This window comes from Capricornis sumatraensis, chromosome 8 (genome assembly GCF_032405125.1).
Source record: "Capricornis sumatraensis isolate serow.1 chromosome 8, serow.2, whole genome shotgun sequence".
In the NCBI taxonomy this organism is placed as follows: Eukaryota; Metazoa; Chordata; class Mammalia; order Artiodactyla; family Bovidae; genus Capricornis; species Capricornis sumatraensis.
Window position 1 is genome coordinate 936,682 of NC_091076.1, and position 18,971 is coordinate 955,652.

Below are 18,971 nucleotides of genomic sequence, written 5' to 3' on the forward strand. Positions count from 1 at the left end.
GGGCTCGGAAACACTGTCACCATGATTGCGAACATGAAGGGTTTAGAAGGAAGTTGTTCACAGGCGCAAAGACTGGATGAGCCTTTGGGGGGTCACAGTGTGTCCACGCAGGAGACCCTCCCCACGCTGTCAGCACCTCCTGCAGGCACTTGTCACCGGCCAGCCTGCCCCGTCTCTGCCCCTGATGTCTCCTCTCCACCAAGGGCAGGGGTCACTGCCTTTCTTTTGCGCTGTTCCATCCTGAGTGGAGAAAGCGGTCTGCACCAGGCGGGGCAGGACAAGCTGGGTGCGAGGGGCGGGTGGCAGGCCTGGCCTGACCCACCCGCATGGCACAGGCACCTCCCTGTGAGACAGGGGAGGCTGCCCCGCAGAGGGCAAGGCAGCGCTGGCTGCAGCCAAGCAAGGCCGGTGGGTGAGACGAGGGTCTTCGAGGCCCCGCACACCACAGGGCCTGCCTCCACTCTCAGTGCTGGGGCCCACCCAAGGTGCCTACCTGGGAACCAGTGACTCATGCTGTTCCCCAGGGGCTGCGGTCCTCAGCGCCCAGGGAAGGTGGGGGCTGGGGTCTCTTCGTGGCCTTTCCTACGTAACCACTAAGGTCTAGTCGGGGCAGGACCCCCCTGGGACTGGACTGGAAATGGTCCAGCAGGGCTGACAAGCTTACGGACAGACTGCAGTCAGAGCTGGCGGCCCCTCTCCGGCCGCCACTGGGGTCTGTGCACTCCCCCGTCTCAGTCTCATTTCCTGGACGACTGTGGCTGGGCTCTGCTCTGGCCTGAGTCTCCTAATTCACGAGTGAAACAGCAGCATTCCCTATGCTTCAGTCATTCTCAAGGCACAGCGTCTTCCTTAGAACTAAGCATGTTTTTGAGGCACCTGAGGACTGACATTTGCCACAGACCAGAGCTCACGTGTGTGAACGGTTTTTATCACTGACTGGAGCTCACATGTGTGAACTGTTTTCACTCATCGCAGACTGGAGCTCCCGCGTGTGAAGCGTCTTCACTCTCCGGAGACTGGAGCTCACGTGTGAATTATCACAGACCAGAGTTCACGCGTGTGAATTTTCACTCATTGCAGACCAGAGCTCATGCGTGTGAACTGTTATCACAGACCGGAGCTCACGTGTGTGAATTGTTTTTATCACAGACTGGAGCTCACGCGTGTAAATTGTTTTCACTCATCGCAGACCGGAGCTCACGCGTGTCAAGCGTCTTCACTCTCCAGAGACTGGAGTGCCTATGTATGAACTGTCTTCGCGCTCCGCAGGTCAGAGCTCACCTTGGAACCGAGGGTGCTAACATCCTCTGTAGGCTTGCTCCCTGCAGGCTCCGTGCCTGCACGCCAGGCTCCGTGCACACACTCTGAGCTCCATGCTCACACTCCAGGCTCCCGGGCAGAGTCCAGCCTCTGCCCTGTGCCTTCACTCACTAGTCTGCTGGTGACCGTTTCATCAACTGGCTTATTACAAGCCAGATTAAAGCGGAATAAAAATAGTAAATTCTCTTTGAAGAACTGGACTTCTCTGTTCTTACATAGATCATTTATTAAGTTAGAAGGCTGAAAGGTACAAACATATCTTACAATCAAAGAGGAATCTGGACCCTGGACCCCAACAGAATCATCTGAAACGCAAAGCTCCAAGGACCATTTCTGCAAACACCCGGCAGGGCTCCTGAAACGGGAGTGGGGTGGGGAGCCTGCTGTACACGCCTCTCCTCTCCGACACCAAGCAACAACGACCTGCGAGGCGCCCCAGTCCTGGGCCCGGCAGCCACAGACGCCGCGCTGAGTGCCCCCGAGGGGCGGCCTGGACGCAAGCACGGATGGGAACAGAGCAGCAGGGACAGCAGGGCCACCGGACGTCTCGAGGCCCCACAGATGCACCCTCCTCTGACCCAGTGCAGCAGCAGGCGTCCGCGACAAAGGACCCCGAGCTGGCTAGCAGGTCTCACCCACCCTGAAGCCAAGTCTCCTGTCCTTGGAGGCCTAGGCAGGGGGAGGCGGTGGTGGGGAGGCAGCGTGGGGCCGCCCGGGCTGGGGTCAGCCATCAGAGTTGCGCTGTGTGGTCACCGTGTTGCAGACAGCGTGCGGCTGTGCAGCCGCTGGTCTCACCCATCTACCGAGCGCCTGCGGCAAAGGCACCGGTGGTCTGAACCCCCCTCGCAGGCCTCCCTGCCGCCGGGCCGCCACGGGAGGGGTCTGGTTGGCTTGACCACTGGCCAGCTTCACGCTAAGCCTACGTCGGGAACAGGACTGGGGTCTGTCTGAGTCCTCGCTGCCTCAGGGTGGGGTCTGTCTCCATGTCCAGAGGCCGGGCAAGGCCTCCAGGCAGAGCGGCAACCGTGGCTGGCCTCACCGTGTTCTCGCTTCCACGGGGCTCCACCCAGCCGGCCCCATCCTCGGTGTCCACGGTCGGAGGCAGCAGGGTGCCGCCCACGCCGCAGGTTGCCTCTTGCCTCTCAGGAAGACCTCCCAGGGCCGGCGGTCACCATGCTGACCCAGCCTGGGGCCCAGCTTCCTACACAAGGTCGGCAGTGAGCTGAGTTCACAGAGACCTCTGATAGACGAGGACGAGGACTGGGTCTGCTCCCAACACCCATCTCACCGAGCTCTGCAGTCAGAGCGCGTCTGGGGGCGGCGACCCCTCGGGACATGGCATGGAGGGCGAGGCAGCAGGAAAGACTACGGGGCCGCGGGCTCAGGACGTGGCTGCAGACACCAGGCTGGGCCCAGGGCTCCGCGCACAGGCTGGGCCCCGAGGCAAGGCCCGCCCGACCCCAGCGAGGCGCCCAGGAAGACCGCCACGGGGAGGAGCGGAGCTTCTTGTCCTGAAGCCCTAACACGACCCACAGCAGCTGTTAGTGGGTTCTCTGTGCCTCACGTTAGTGTGTCTACCCAGGCAGGTGGCATCACGAGAGACCACCTGTCAACCCAGAAGGGGCCCAGCACCGAGGCCCTGCGGGGGAGCTGCTCCCAGGAGAGCCTCCCGGGAGGACGGCTGGCAGGAAGTGGGCGTGTGCACGGGACGCGCAGCCTCCACCCTTCAGGAAGCGGGAGGAGAGCCACTCCACCCGCCCTGACCACGTGGAGAACGGCTCCAAGAACCAAAACCACATGCATCCCAACGAGGGCGAGGACGGCAACACGGACGTCCGAGGAAGGGGCTATGCGGGGCGTGTTCACGGGGATCTGCTGGGGACAGTGCTCGGGGCAGCTGGGCGGGCGGGCAGGCGGCGAGACGGCGGGCATGTCTAGGACTCCTCGCCCATCTGGAGCAAGGAGTTGATGGCTGCGTCCCTGCTGCCCCGCTGGGCCTCCAGCACGGAGCGGATCACCTCCCGGTCCATGTTGGGGAACATGTCCTGGATAGCCTTCAGGTCCTCCTCGCGGCAGCGGGGCTGGGCGCTCACGGCTGGGGGCAGCGCCACGGGCACCACGCCGGGGCTGCACACGGCGGGCATCCCTGCAAGCAGAGGCGAGCTCAGCAGGCAGCCCCTCTGCTGCGGGGCCCAGGTCTTACCTGAGGTCTCCCCCACAACACGACCCCAGAGATCTCCCCCCACCCCCAACATGACCCCAGAGATCTCGGCCCCGGACATTACCTCTCAGATAGGCCAGACGCTCAGGAGAAATGGGGGTGAGCAGACCTCAGCCATTTACACCACGGGGGTCAACCCCTCCCACCACGGCCACCTGCAGCTGCCAACCCACCAACCCCAAGCACCGAGACTCCCCTGCCGGCCCCTCTGCTGGCGCTCCAGGACAGGCCTTCCCAGCTGGGCACCCAGTCCCAGTCAGACCCCGACGAGGAAGGAGACCCCACCGGGCCCAGCGTCCTGGGGACGGCAGTCCCGCCCCCTCCCCCCGCTCCACACGGGCAGCACGTGGGGCTCCGGTGTCAGCTCGCCACACCAGCCTCACCCCCTCACTCCTGTGTGGACGCTGAGAAGCTCAAGGCATCTCAGCTGCTGGAAGACTCAGACCTGGAGCCACGAGAACCCAAGTCAAAGCTCCGACTGTCTCGTGAGGAAAACAGACCAGCAAAAGGAAGGACAGTGCTGCTGAGGTCCCGCAGCTTCAGAGACAGCCCTGGCCAGACAGCGCTCGGAAGGGCGGAAGCGGCTGCAAAACTACCCTAGAAACTCAAAAGCACAGTCCCCCAACCACGCCCAACAGCTCACATGGTTTCCTTTCCTGTCTGAGCTCAGAAGACCTTAAAGGCAACTCAAAACCTTCCAAACCAAAACCAGCAGAAGAGCCGACAAGCACTGAGATACAGGGGTGCCGGCCGCAGGGGTGGGACCAAGCCTGCAATGGACACGGCTGCCTGCGGGGCCGGGCGCGCACCCGAGGCAGCCGCGGGGCCCAGCCCCTCCCTCCCACTCCAGCCCTCACTCTTCCCCGCACTCTGCTGAAGAGCTCAGAGGTTTCTCAGGGACACGGCCACCACCGTGCGCACAGCATCCTCGCATCCTCACCCGTCTCCCAGGCTCTGAGCCTCCCACGCTTGCGTCCCACCCCGTCCTACAGACGTTCATAGGCAGGGGGACTGAGTCACTTCCAATCAGAGCCTAGGAGGGAACTGACAACAGGCTGACGTGAAGGCACAGAAATCCAAGAGAGAAGCCACACGCTACTTGACTCTGCTGCACGTGAACCGCCGGCTCACAAAGGTGAGCACCACGAGAGGTCGAGAGCCGCGCGCGGGGAATGAACTCGACAGACGCAGGAAGGCTCGGGCGTGCAGCCCGTCCATCCAGCCGAAAGGACGTGACCTTGTGCTACAGCGCCTCAGAAATCATGCTTTCCCATCTTCACACGCTTAACTCAACTTCTTTGCGCTGACAGAGAAAAAAAACCCTACCCCCTATGCGTGCAGGAGAAGCCGACGCAAGACAGCGGACCCCCGGTTTGGGGAGGCTCTCCAGGCACTGCCTGCAGGCCAGGCCCAGCCTCTAGCTTGACACCCCACGCACCTCCCTCCTGCTCTGACGCCAGCCCAGGAGACACGCCGCGAGGAGGGCGAGGAGGGCAGACGCACCTGTGATGGGCACGTAGCCCACACCCTGCTGGTACACGGTGGGCATCAGGACCACGGGTTGAGGCGGCATCATCATGGCAGCCGGCAGCGACTGAAACACACCAAAGATGACCCCAGGGTCACAGCAGAACACGTCCCCCAGCCTCACCAAAAGCTGGGGGGGGGGGGGGAGGCAGCACCAGGCCTGGGGCCCCACGGTCGAGGCAGGGACGCGCCCTGTCCCCATCCTCAGACGCCCGTTCACACTGCCTCCCCACAGGCTCCTCTGCGGGCAGAGGACGACAACTCGGGTGGAAGGCGTCTGTCGTCAGACCTGCGGAACCATGACTGAGAGGTCATCAACAAAGGACGCTGCTCAAGGCTGTAAGCCGGAGCGCAAGTTTCAGGCTCAAACCCCTGCCGTCCCAGGACAGCCTCTCTCTGGCTGCAGTTAGTTAAACACGGCAGCAGCGTCCCATCCACATGGAAGCGTCTGCTGAACAGGTAGCATGTACCCAGCAGAAACGTGCTGATGTGGGAACCCGCAGTACCTGGTCCAGTGCCAGGAGGGGGTGAGCAGGTACCAGCGCGGTGGCCCCGAGGCTGGGGGTCCGCCGGCCCAGGTCCCCCGCCCCGCCCCCGCGCGGGGAGCACCGGGGCAGGGGCGGCGGCCTCACCGTGTACGACAGCACCAGGTTGATCATCCCCTCCTTGTCGTCGCCCTGCCGCCCGCTCAGGCTGTACCACTCGTCCACGACCTTGCCCTGCTTCAGTGCCTCAGGGATCGTCACGTGGGTCCAGGCGATGCGGTCATCCATGGAGAAGGCCCGCTGGGGGAGACGGGAGAAGGCATGTGACCCCGGAGCCCCCAGGGCCCTCCCCCCGCAGGGTGGGCACAGCACGGAGCACCCGCCTCGCTCCCCTCCTGCGGGTCCACACGGAGGGAGGGGGCTCCAGTGAGCCGCCACCAGCGCCTGCACCAACCCGCGGGGCCAGACCCCCGCAGACACGCGCTCCCCTGAACCACGCCTCCCCCCCGCCGCTCCACCCCAATCCCTGAGGACCGCAGCCTCTCCCAGCCCTGCCGCCCACCCCACTCTGAGCCAGCCTCAGAAGGGCTGGGGCACGTGGAGGGCCAGGCTGAGAAGGGCCTGGGGCTCCCGACACCCCAGGGACACTCAGGAGGCTCCTGCCATTCCCCCACAAAGAGGCCAGTGCCCACCCTGCCAGGGCCTGACCGTGTCAGCCCTGAGCCACGTGCGGACAGCAGTGCCTGGCCTGACTGGTCAGGCGACGTCCACACTCGACATGGTGGTGACGCGTCTGAGTGTAGGTTCCAGAGACTCTGGGGGCACAGAGTGCCTGTGACACCACAGCACCGTGCCTGCACACACGCCCGGCGTTCTGGAGCAGCCGGGAGCCTGCGCCGCAGCGGCCCGTGCGGTGCCCACCTCGTCGAAGATCTCCAGGTAGAAGGAGTCCACGCCCGGCGGCACGGTGCACTGGATGACCTTGTTCCAGCGCGGGTTCTTGGCGCCGTTGTGGGCCGTGGGCGTCTCGTACACGGCGTAGCCCAGGCGCAGGCGGCAATAGGGGTCCATGCGGGTCATGCCGTAGTTCTTCGCCAGCTTGGCCTGAAACAAAGCCGCCGCGTGAGACGGGGCCGCAGCCGTGAGCCTGGGAGCCTCCCCGCCACCCACGGCTTCCAGGGCGCTCTGGGTGCTGGCCCACAGGACACGGCCACCACTGTGCTGTCGGCCCTCCACAACCACAGGTCCAAAGTGAAAGAGAAAGGCGCTGGACCAGGAAAGAACATTCCAGAAACTTCCAAAAGCAAAACCTGAATCTGCCACACCAGCAACTGGGTTTACAGCCTGGTACCGTATGACAACTGAGCTCACGTGGCGTGTTCGGGGTGCTAGGTGTCATGAGTAACCCAGGGATGGCTCTGAGTACATGGGATCTGTGCAGGCCACGTGCAAACCTGCACTGTTTCAGGTAGTGGCCTTGAGCATCCTCAGACTGTGCTGTCTGTGGGGTCCCAGAGCCCGTTCCGAGGACAACTGTGCTTCGGGGCCCAGGAACGAGGAGGTGGTCTGGGCTGGGCCCAGCGTCTCAGGACACACCCGCTGCTGGGCGGGGCTGGGTCCCCCCAACTCCTGGGGAGGAGGGTGGAGAGGGCAGGCGGTCCTGGGACAGAGTCTTGAGCCCCGGAGAAGCAGGGGTCGGGGGCCCCCTGAGAATCGAGGCCTGGCCAAAGCCTTCTCTGTCTCCTCAGACAGCGACCGTGCCGGCCCCCTGACCAGGCAGGACTCTCTCAGCAGTGACTGACCCTGCCCAGTGCCCGGGGGGGCCGGGAATCCGCTCCGAGGGCCTGATCCCCTGGAGCCCACGCCTCATGGTGACCAGGGTTGGCGCCCTGGTTCCTGCTGAGCAACGGACAGACTCCAGGAAGCACCCTGGGGCCTGAGGGCAGGCCCATGACAGCCAGAGGAAAGGGGACTTTCCGTGGTGCTGGAGAAACGCTCTTATCACAGGGGTGGACACACGTGTCAAGAGGTCACAGAAACAAAAGCACGTTACTTCAAACCAGTGCGTCCTGACACGTATATCACACTCAACAGGCCGATTCTTTTTAAAAGCCCCTAGAGCCTGCGGCCTGTGAGACGCCATCTCTTCCCGACGAAGGCTCTGTGGAAGCCCCGCCCATTGGGAGCCTCCTTGCACCCCTCTCGGGCCGACACCCCCTGAGCTCTGGCGCGCCTGCCCGCGATCATGCCCCAGAGCCGCCCCTCCACGCAGGACCAGCTGGCCCACCTCCAGACACATGCCTCGTGTCACCGCAGGACCTCCCCCTGAAGTCATCTCTCAGCCTCAGGCACATCCTCTCAAGCACCCTCGACTGAACGCGTCCGACACTGAAGCGTGGCTCTCCTCCCCACCTGCTCCTGCCGTCTCCCCGTTCTGGCCACTGCCCACCACCCCTGGTGCCGGCGACAGGCCGCGGGGTCACACACCCTCCTCCCACCCCAACCTGAGGGCTCTCGAACTGGGCTGGACCCCCCCAGGAGGCCAAGCGCGGGGCCTTCCAGCCTTGCCCACGACCTTCCTGACACAGAGCCCGAGGGAGCCCTAACCCAGCCCGGGGCGCGCCGTCTGCTTCCCACTTAGTTGCTCCACGCTGCTCGCTGCCCCCCATACCCCACCCTTGCCCCCACCCCAGGGGTGGGGACTCCAGTTCAACCTACGCTCTCCACAGTAGCCTCAGGGCCGCCCACTGCTGCCCCCAACCCTCAGCGTCCGCGCTCGGCCCCACGGGCTCTGAGGGCCACGCCCACCTGCACCACGGTGACGCTGAGGCGGCCCACGGTGCCCAGGGCCCCTCCGTACTGCAGCTGCTGCGCGGCCTGTGCGTCCAGCTGGATCTGCTGCTGCTGCTGCGTGGGCGTGATGCGCAGGAAGTCCTGGGGCAGCTCCCCGACGTACACCTGCGGGACCACGGCATCAGCGCGGGGCCGCCCGCCCTGGCCCGGCCCCCTGCTGCACCACGCGGGTCTGGGGCTCCAGCCTGCAGGCCCCCTAGGCCTGTGCTCCCGGGGGCAGGGCGCCCAGCACGTCCCTGCCTGAAAGCACATCTCGCATCCTCGCCAGGGCTGCAAGCCGCTCTCAGGCCTCAGATGCGCTTGTTGCGTGTTGGCGGTCCCAGCCGCAGACCAGGACCATGGCGAGCACGGCCTCTCCACCACAAGCTGTTCACTGGGTGAAGCCTGAGGCCCAGATGCCCTGAGACTCGGAGCAGCCTCTGTGCAGACGCCTCGGGAGAACAGCTCACACACAGAAGCGCCCTGGGGACCAAGAGAGCCGGCAGAGTGACCAGCAGAGGCCACGGGACCCGGCCCTGGAGAGGAAAGGCGGCGGGAGGGCGCCGGCGCCTGGACACACACCCACGCGCGGAGAGTGTGCGGTCTGACGGCGACAACTCCAAGGAGACCACAGGAGACCGAGCTCGGGCCAGCTGGGCTCCGCCGGGGCGGTGAGCATGGAGAGACACCCCCCAGGGCAGGCGGCCCACCCCCCAGATGCTCAGGAACCTGGACCCCCCGCCTCTGCTCTCTGCCGGGTGGCACAGTGCAGCCAGGGCCAGGACCCACGACAGAACCAGGGCCATAGCCCCCCTCGGTGCCCAGAGCGCAAGGGCCCCAGACCCCTGCGCAGGGACCCGAAGAACGTGGCGGCTTCAGGGAACACAGGAGAGAAGACCCTGCATGTCACGGTGAGCCCTGGCAATTGCGTTTATGGACAGTGGCTGCCAGGGACCACCAGACACTGCCAGACGCCAAGGCTCCCGCGAGGCTGACCAGACGGCATGGGGTGGGCGTCCAGACGGCACCCACCTGCCTGGGAGCGCACCTGCCGGCTCTAGGGTGCCCTCACTCCTGCTGGCGCTCACCCCAGAACCAGCACCCATACAACGAAGAGAGGCCCCGAGAGTGTGACGCCAATGGCGGGACAGACGGGAACTGTGGGGGCAGAGAGGCCCTTCTGATGGGCACTCTCGCCACTGTCCCCGGTGGCCTGCTCCCTGGGGACACCGGGCTCCGCTCCGCATCCCCCAGCTCCGCTGCCCCAAGGCCCAGCGCAGGGCGGGGCCCAGGCGCCCCGGAGCCCACGTTGCCAGGAAAGGCTCAGCACCTTCCTTCGCTCCCCAAGGCGCTGTGGGGTGCGTCTCCTGGGCGGTGGCGCAGCAGAGCAGGCCCCAGCCTGGGCCCCGGGAGGCAGGCCACTTGTGACACCCTGCGGCCGCACCCCTCGGGAAGGGCTGAGACACCCGGAACACACCAGTTCCCAGGTCCACGGCGCCAAGACCAGACCCCGTGTGCCCACAACACACCTGCCAAGAGCCCTCGGGCCACTTGCTGCCGTGTGCCCATAGCCCCGCCTTGGCCTGCCCAGCGCTTCAGCCCTGACTCCCATTGACCATGCCCGCTGTCCTTCAGAGCAACCGCCCACCCAGCCCTGAGGAGCCCGCGGGGAACAGGCCACGCGGGGCCAGGTGATGGTCAGGAACGGCAGCTCCGCTCCTCCAGCCCGTGTGCCCTGCCGTGAGCCAACTCCCGGGGCTGTGCACCCCCTTCACCGTCCTCATGCTGGTTCTGGGTCTGCACAGCCCCCACAGGAGCCACTGGACAGCGGGCCAGGCTCAGGCCTGGCTGGGGGGCGGGGGGGGGTCGTCACAGCCGAGAGCTGGTGCAGCAGCACGGAACCCAGAGACTCCCAGTCCAGGCAGCTGCCCACCTGCAGGCGCCATGGGCGGCAGAGGCCTGAGTCAGCAACGGGCCAGGGCAGGCCCTGGGGGCTCCCTGCCCCGGGGTGGCCGATAACGGCCCCGCCAGCCGGACAGCAGCCTCAGCGGCCTGTGGGGAGGAGCAAGCCACACACACCCCACCCCCGGGAGGTCACAGGACGTGCCCGCTGAGGCCTGCGACCCCCACCATCACCACCCGGGTCACTGCAGCCACGGCGTGGGTCTCCGTGCCGCTCACCCTCCCTGCCCACCCCACCGTCCTCCTAGCTCAAGGAAAGAGAAGCAAAAACCTGGAAGCCACCAAAGGGAAGGCGGGTACCACCAGCGCCTCCTAACCCGGCTGAGGAGGGGGCGGCTCCCAAAGGGCTCCATGGAGCCCCCAGCCTTGCCCTCTGCCAGGTGTCATTGCGAACAGCCCCGTCCTTCCCGGAGGCCAGCTCTCCTCCCCTGCCTACCCTGCTGCTGCTGCTAAGGTGCTTCAGTCGTGTCTGACTTTGTGCGACCCCATAGACGGCAGCCCATCAGGCTCCACCGTCCCTGGGATTCTCCAGGAAAGAATACTGGAGTGGGTTGCCATTGCCTTCTCCAACGCATGAAAGTGGAAAGTGAAAAGTAAAAGTGAAGTTGCTCAGTCCTGTCCGACTCTCAGCAACCCCATGGACCGCAGCCTACCGGGCTCCTCCGTCCATGGGATTTTCCAGGCAAGAGTACTGCAGTGGGGTGCCATCCTATCCTGCAGGCCGCCCCAACTTCCTAAACAGCCCAGACTCGGACAAGCCATTGAAGCCCAAGCGTCTGGCTGTACCGGCCCTGCGGACAGTCCACACAAGCCCCAGACAGGGGGCCGAGAGGAGGCATTAAGTGAGCATAAGGACACCAGAGGGCGAGCGCGAGAGACGGCACCGCCGGCCACATGAGCACCAGGCCACGCCGCTGACGGACAGCGAGCGGCACCGGGGGCTCGGCAGGGAGCTCCAGCGCCGCTCACGCCGCTCAGGACCTGGCGCAACTGACACGGAGCACCCCGCGCACACTGCATACGCCGGCCGCCACAGGCTGTGGGGCGGCAGGGCCGGGGCAGACGGGCGCCGCACTGCAAGGTCTCAGCTCCGCCGCAGGTGCGCATCTTCCCAGCCAGACGTGGGGCAGTCGCAGCGCCCGCAGGGCTCGGGTCCCAACAGAAGAAAGGCAGCCGCACAAGGCCCCACTGCTGCCCAAGGGGGGACGGCGTGGCCGGCTCAGGCGGCCTTGGGAGAAGACGCCGCCTCCGCAGCAATCTGAAGGCAGGACGGGGCGGCACGCAGGGTCTGGGGAGGTGCGGGGCACAGGCCTGGCTAGGAGCCAGGGGGGCAGCTCTAGGGACAGTGGGGAGGTAGCCAAAGCCGGGCAAGCAGGGAGGGCAGGAACATGGAGTGCAGACAGGTGCCAGGAGCACCGGGCTCTGACTCGGATCCGAGGAGGGGGGCAGAAGGGGACGGGCAAGGGGCTGCTCGCACAACGGGCTCTGCCTGGGGCCTGGCCCCAGGGGTGGCAGCGGGAACCCGCTGGCCAGGGGAGGCAGGTGTGGAGGTGCCCAGGCTGAGAAGGAACCGGCTCTGGGTCTGCTCAGAAGGCAGAGCCGCACGAGAGCCTGCGGGTGTGCGCGAGTTTCCGGTGGGAGCCGCAAAGGGGCTGGGGCTGCCGCCTGAGGCGACGGGAACATCAGCGAGGGCCCCAGGGAAAGAAGGAAATCCCCACGAAGAGAGACCCCCGGCAGGGAGGGACGTCGCACCTGTGTCCACAGCTGCAGCCCTTTTCAGAGGCCCCAGAACAAACCCCAGACAAGTCACCACCCGAGTCCCCCTCCCCACCTGCTCACTCCCACGCCCCACAGAATGCAGGTGGGCTCTGCCCCTGGGGCCTTCCCACTGTGACAGGCAGCGGCCCCTCCCGTGCCCCACTGCAACCCCGCCCCGGCTCCTGTCCAGCTTGGGTAGCACCATCGGCGCGGGCAGGGCGAAGGATGCGCAGATGCGGGCGCCCGAGCAGAGGGGGTCTGCTGCCGAGGCCACACGGGCCCCTTCTCATCCGGAGAGAAGGGGACCGGGAGCTCAGAGTCCCAGATACCACACAGACCTTTCAGGAATCAGAGAAAGCAGGACGAACCATCCATCTGAACAAACACGAGCTCATCAAATAACACCCCTCCTGGGAGGAAAGCAGAGGTCACCGAGGCCGCCTGCTGCCCAGGAGGGCCGTTACAGAGACGGACCTGAGAGCCCCCAGGGCCGCACGGTGACGTCCCCAGGAGGACTGCAACGAGAGAGAAGGACGATGTGTTTCAAACCAGCAGAGAAGGAAAATGGAACGAATGAACCTGGGTTAGCGACTCCACCAGGAGGCAAGGAGAGAAGGAGAAAAGCAAGCAAACAGAAGCACGGAAGTGCTGGGAACAAACGGCGCGTGTGACTCTGCACGCAGACGCGCACACTCCCGTCAGAGGGCGAAGACCGGGCGCCGCGTGCGCGCTGCTGACGGCAGGCCCACCCGACACGCGCAAGTCCCAGAACAGGAGTCTACCAGGCAGACACTCCCTGAAAGCAAGCTGGCATCCCTCATCGCGGCAAGCCAAACAAGAAAGGCCTGTACACGGCCAGCAGGGTCACCACACGCAACAAGGTCTGACTCACAGGAAGACGGGGCCTTCTCAGCCCGGAAGCGCTCCTAACTCAGCCGCAGAGAATCCAGAGCAGAGCTCGTGGGGCCTGGGGAATCGGGACACGGGCCAGCTGGGCGGAGAAGCCACCCCTCGCCCAGGACTTGGGCCAGAGGGATGGATTCACCTGGCGAGAGCGGGCCATTGGAGCAAGAAGGGAGCTCGGGCCAGACTCCAACCGAGAGAGAGAGAAAGCCACGCGCCAGCCCAAAGAGAAGAACCGCCCCTTCCTTTGAATACTGCAAAGACAGAGCAAGGCCTGAGCCTGCATCTTGCCTTCTATACAGACTGTACTTAAGGACAACTAGACCTCACCTATACCAACAGGCCCCCCAAAACCAAGCAATAAAACTCAAACACAACTCCCTGCCACCCCTGGTGGGTCACAGGCTCAGCAACAGTCATCAGTTCGTGCGAGGCTGATGACCTGGCTGTCACAGGCCACACAGCGTCGCCCGACAGCTCACCCTCAAGCCTCATGAGGGAAACGACAGAAAGGGGCTGCGCTCACCAGCCCGCATCTCCCAAAGCTGGGCAAGTGGCCCTCACTGCTCCCGTCAGCCTAGAGTCTGTGGACACACAGCAAGGCTCAGCCTCTGAGCAAGCCTGACCGCTGCCCGCCGAGCTGGCCAGCAGCACGGGCAGCTGCAGCGACACATGCCACAAACCTCCTCTGAGCCCCACACAGTTGCTCCCGTGGGCGCCCATTCACGCTTTTCATCCTCTGTGGACCAGAAAGAGACACAGGGTGGAGAAGGCAGTCAGGAGGGAAGTGCCAGGGCCACTGAAAGTGGGCGGACAGCAGAGGGCGGGCAACCCTCAGCGGCCACTCGGGTAAGCTATTCTGAAGACACAGATAGCACGGCTTCTGGAATGTAAGTCAATTCCCAGCTCCTCAGGCTCCCTGTTCAGGGACAGAGGGAATCTCCCCAAGTGGGCAGGCCCACTTCTGCCTTCATGTGCCCGGGGACCCTGCCCATCCGTCCTTCACCAGGCGCCGGAGGAGACAGTCAGACTTCAGAGTCAGCCCGGGTCCCCTGGTCAGTGACCCTGGGCTGAGGCTGAGTGCTGCCTGTCCTGTGTGAGCCAGGCTGGGACCCCCGGCAGAGGCTGGCCCTTGGGCGTGCCACCCAGCCGGGACTCAGCGCATCCGCAGGCCTCCACTGCACCAGGCACACACAGGACAGCCCCCGCCAAGTCCATGCATCCTGGCAAGGGAAGAGGTCTCCACCAGACTCTAGTAACCGCAAAAGGAAGGGCTCCCCAACGCCGATAACTGGAGAGGAAGCCTCTCCAAGTGCCGTTCACCCACGGGGGATAGGCTGGTGGGGAGACGTAGAACGAGAGGGTAGGTACCAGGCAAAAGCTCTAGAAAACACAGAAAGCACACTCTAGTGACCCCCCGCCCCCCGGCACAGGCACCCCCCTCAGGAGCTCCCGGCCTCAAAGCAGTGGCTCTCCCCCCCTCTCCAGCTCTGCTTTCCACGCTCCCCTTCCCTTAAGTCTCGGTCAGACGTGCTTCCTCCACAACCCTACTCACCCCACGCCCTGGCCCAGGGAGGCTGCTGCTCACCACGATTCCAGGTCAGACCTTCAGGCCCAGGCCTGGCTCCTCTGTGAGCCGTGCTACCCAAGACACCGAGAGCGCCTGCACCGAGGCCAGCACGCCCGAGGGCCGGAGCCCCCAGCTGCTCTGGCCCTGACCAAACCTCAGGGCATGAGCTCGGCCCCTGAGGAGCACCCCTCACACCCCTGCCAGTCCACGCGTGGGGCCCAAGTCCCTGACAAGAGAACGTGCCAGTCGTCCGGGTCACTGGGACCTCAACAGCACAGGCCTCACATCAAGACACCCTCTGCCGCCTGGGCCCTGTCACAGCCCTACCTCAGCGCAGGGCCAACATCCCTCTGGACTAGAGGAGGCCCGCCTTCACCACGCGCTCCCCTCGCCTGGGTCCCAGCAGGCCTGCGCATGTCTGCCTGCGGATCCCGCCTGACGAAGGCACAGAGCTCCCAGCAGGTCTGACCCGGGACAGAGCCGACACCCGTCCCTGCCCCAGGGGAATGATCGATCTGTGCCCCTGTAGAACGGAGGAAGTGCCGACGCTCAGCCTGCTCCAAGCCACTGTGTGCGGTGAAGACAGAGACGGGAAGCCAGGGGCCAGAATCCGCCCTACAGACTCTGGGACCTTTCCACACGCATGTCTGTCACGAAGCCCTGTTACGTCCCATTCAAACGGTCAGAAAGAGCACCTGTGCCCAAAGGGCTTCCAACAAGACCTGCTTTCCTCAAACTCAGAAAGACGCCGTGTGGATAGATTCGTCTCCCGCTGGCAGAGACACAGACAAGATCTGTCCACCCTGGCGGGAGGGTGAAGAGCCGGGGCTGCGGGGACTTCCCTGGTGAAGCCACATCAAACCATCAACCAGAACCTTGTCCCAGCTGAAGGCTCTGACTGTGATTAAAACAAACCAACCTCACCGCTCACGGTCAGGCACCCCAACCCAGTCTGAACGGGGGCTAGAGGCGACTCCCCAGGAGCCAAAGCCTTGCTCTTGGAGAAGGACACAGCAGCCCGCAGGAGACAGGACTCCAGGGCCAGGGGCAGAAGAGGGCTTCCAGCTCAGGCCCCCTCATGTGTTACCAAAGGAACCGAGGGACACAGCTGGGCTGGACCCTCCTTCATCCAAGCCTGGCCGGGTGGCTCCTCTACAGACGGACACTCTAGGCACAGGGTGTTGCCTCCTCCCAGGGACCCAGCGGGTGCCGAGCCTGCCCGACCCCGGGGCCCGCCGGTGGGGGCGGGGCCCCCTCCACCCGGGGACGCAACGGGCGCCGACCCTCCCCCATCCAGGGGACGCAACGGGCGCCGACCCTCCTCCTCCCGGGGACGCAACGGGCGCCGACCCTCCTCCTCCCGGGGACACAACGGGCGCCGACCCTCCCCCACCCCGGGGAACCAACGGGCGCCGACCCTCCTCCTCCTGGGGACGCAACGGGCGCCGACCCTCCCCCATCCCGGGGAACCAACGGGCGCCGACCCTCCTCCTCCCGGGGACGCAACGGGCGCCGACCCTCCCCCATCCCGGGGACGCAACGGGCGCCGATCCTCCTCCTCCCGGGGAACCAAAGGGCGCCGACCCTCCCCCATCCAGGGGACGCAACGGGCGCCGACCCTCCTCCCCGGGGAACCAACGGGCGCCGACCCTCCTCCCCGGGGAACCAACGGGCGCCGACCCTCCTCCCCGGGGAACCAACCGGCGCCGACCCTCCTCCTCCCGGGGACGCAACGGGCGCCGACCCTCCCCCGCCCCGGGAACCAACCGGCGCAGACCCTCCTCCCGGGGACCCAGCGGGCGCCGACCCGCCTCCTCCCCGGGAAAGCAACGGGCGCCGACCCTCCCCCGCCCCGGGCGCCCAGTGAGCGTGAGGCCTCGTCCTCCCGGGGACCCGCACGGTGCGCGGCCTCTCCCTGCCGGGGACTCCCTTCCGCTCGCACGGAGCCCGGCGTCGGCCTGTGCCCGAAGGCCGCGGAGCCCGCCCCCGCCGGAGCCTACCGGCCCGCGCTGCGTGCTGACGGTGGTCGCCATGGTCCGGCCGGCCCCGCGCCGAGCCCACCAACAGCCGCCACAGCCGCCTCAGTCAGCTGACGGCGGCCCCGCCCCCGCCCGGACGCAGGCGCAGTGCGCGCCGCCGCTTCCGGCTTCTCGCGCAGGCGCGCGCGCTCCCGCCGGGCGCCTGCGCAGTTGCGCCCCCCGCGCCGCGGCCCCGGGCAATGGCTCCCGGGCCGGCGGTGTGCGCTTGCGCGCTGGGGCGCGGCGGGCGGCCGGGCGCGGCCGGCCGGGGCGGGTGGTGACGGGAGCCGCCGCGGCTGCCGCGCCCCGCGAGTGGCCGGCGTGACCCGGTGCGGCCGCGGCCTTCCGAGTGTTCGGGCGGTGAGGCCGCGCGATTCCCCTGCCGCCCGCCGGCCCCTCGGCACGGTGTGCCCGACGCTGCTGGCCGGGCGGTCTCTGGAGTCTCCACGCGGCCCTGCGCTTTTCCATCCAAGGCGGCTCCCCCGGGCCTGGCGTTCTGCTCCCGACACAGGCGGTTCCCAGGCGGCCGCCTGAGACAGCCGCTGGCCACTCCAGTCCGCCGCGCGGATTCCCCCCCGGCCAGTGGCCACCCTCTCGCCCCCGAGCTGGAGCGCCGCGTCCCCCTCGCGCCACAGCCTCGGGCGCCCGCCAGTCGCCTCTCCCAGATGGGAAGTATGAAGAAGCTTCCAGATGGCACCCAACCCACAGCGAGACCCCGCGTCCTTAAACCTTACCCGGAATCACCTGTAAAAGCCCCCATCCTACACGGGGTCCCCCTGTGCGCCCCCAGGGTGTCTGGTCTTACTGGTCTGCAAACCAGTGAGAACCCCAGCTCGTCGAGGTGCAGGCGTTCCCGGTGGCCTGCCTGGAGGGCACTGTCACACCCGAGGCTTGAACCGTCCTTTCCCTGCTGTGTGCCTCCTAGAACCTTCAGAAGTAGCCAGCCCACTGCGCGGGCTTTGCAATCCCGCATTTGCCCAAGCGACTGGCTACCCACTCGCACGGCGTCCCATGCCGCCGCTGGTGATCATTTTAGGAATTGGGATGTCCCTTGTCCCTGGATGACGCGGGCTCCTGGTACTCGATTTCCCTGGGCAAGGACTTTATCCACACACTCATCAGATAGATGTGCACCTCAAGGCCAGCATCCCATTTAGAGCCTGTTTCCTGGGGTCACTTCCGGTGACAATTATAGTATCAGTCAGGGTCCCAGCAAGAAACAGCCGGTGTTCTCAGGAAGAACACTGCAGAGATTTCAGCAAATGTCCTGTTTACCAAGAAAGGGTGAAGTGAAAAAGCAAAGCATGAGAGACTTTTAGTCTCAGGGAGCTTTTCACTACTCCTGGCCTGGAAGAGAAGGAGGGAGCAGAGGTCAGGAAAAGAGGCTTCCTCAGCAGACGGGGAAGTCACTGCCAACCACAGGGCTGTGGGAGGGGGCCTGGGGACACGAACCCCTGGCCTCTGTCCTCCCATCTCTGATCTATACAGTGTCTGCCATCAAGCTAACCGGGAGATCCATTCTGTAGACAGAGACACAGAGAGGTAGAGAAAGGTGGAGAGATCTGGGGAGGCCAGCCAGAAACTAATCTACATGTGTGTCTAAATACCTCAATAGCGGGTGGGAAGGAGAAAGTGGGAGGAATGGAGAGAGCAGCTTGGAAAAATATACACTGACATACGCAAAACAGACAGCCAGTGGGAATTTGATGTATGACTCAAATTGAGGAACTCCAACTGGGGATCTGTGACCACCTAGAGGGGTGGGAGATGGGAGGGAGGCTCAAGTAGGGAAAACACAATATTGCAATTATCCTTCAATTAAAAATAAATATCCTCAATAACCAGGGGACACAGTTTTGTAAAACATCATTGAAAAGAGCAACAACAGAATAGATGAGACAAAACTGCAGCTTTTATGAGTGTTAAGGAAAAATAATAAAATTTTATTAAAACACATTAAGACCTGAATAAGTTGGGAAGCTCTATACCATATCCATGGATAGAAAGGCTTAATGTCAGAAATAAGTCAATTGTCCCCCAAATTGCCCTACAAAAGAAATTGTCATTAAAACCCCTACAGGGTTTTTTTCTTTTTTTTTTTTTTAAAGACTATTTAGCAAGCTGATTCTAGAATCTGTATAGAACAAAGGCTGGATGTTAGCCAAGACATTCCAGGAGAAGGAAGAGAAGAAGCCGGAGACAGGAGGAGACTGTTCCAGAAGATGGCACATGTATTCTAAAACTATAGTAATTGAGCCTGTGACATAGATATGGGGATAGACAAGTTCACCAATGGAACAAAATACAAAAACTTGGTTTATGAGGGTGTTGGCCCTGCTGAGCAGTATCTTGTAGTACATGTACTAAAACAGTTG

The 18,971-nt window shown here is 64.5% G+C and overlaps 1 protein-coding gene across 5 annotated transcripts; it reads right to left on the minus strand.

Annotated features, from left to right (window-relative positions):
* Window positions 1-1,557: 1,557 nt before the first annotated feature.
* On the minus strand, window positions 1,558-16,670 carry TOLLIP (toll interacting protein). Of its 5 annotated transcripts, none has more exons than XM_068976547.1 (6): window positions 16,579-16,670; window positions 8,362-8,511; window positions 6,475-6,657; window positions 5,701-5,853; window positions 5,045-5,135; window positions 1,558-3,466 (listed from the first exon to the last, which is right to left on the minus strand). In XM_068976547.1, exons 1-6 carry the CDS (start codon window positions 16,609-16,611, stop codon window positions 3,255-3,257), a joined length of 822 nt encoding a protein of 273 aa, XP_068832648.1. In that variant the 5' UTR covers window positions 16,612-16,670; the 3' UTR covers window positions 1,558-3,254. The 5 variants fall into 5 exon arrangements, with proteins under 5 accessions (XP_068832648.1, XP_068832652.1, XP_068832651.1 ...); XM_068976551.1 differs by lacking the exon at window positions 16,579-16,670 and adding an exon at window positions 12,580-12,825; XM_068976550.1 differs by lacking the exon at window positions 6,475-6,657.
* Window positions 16,671-18,971: the final 2,301 nt, after the last annotated feature.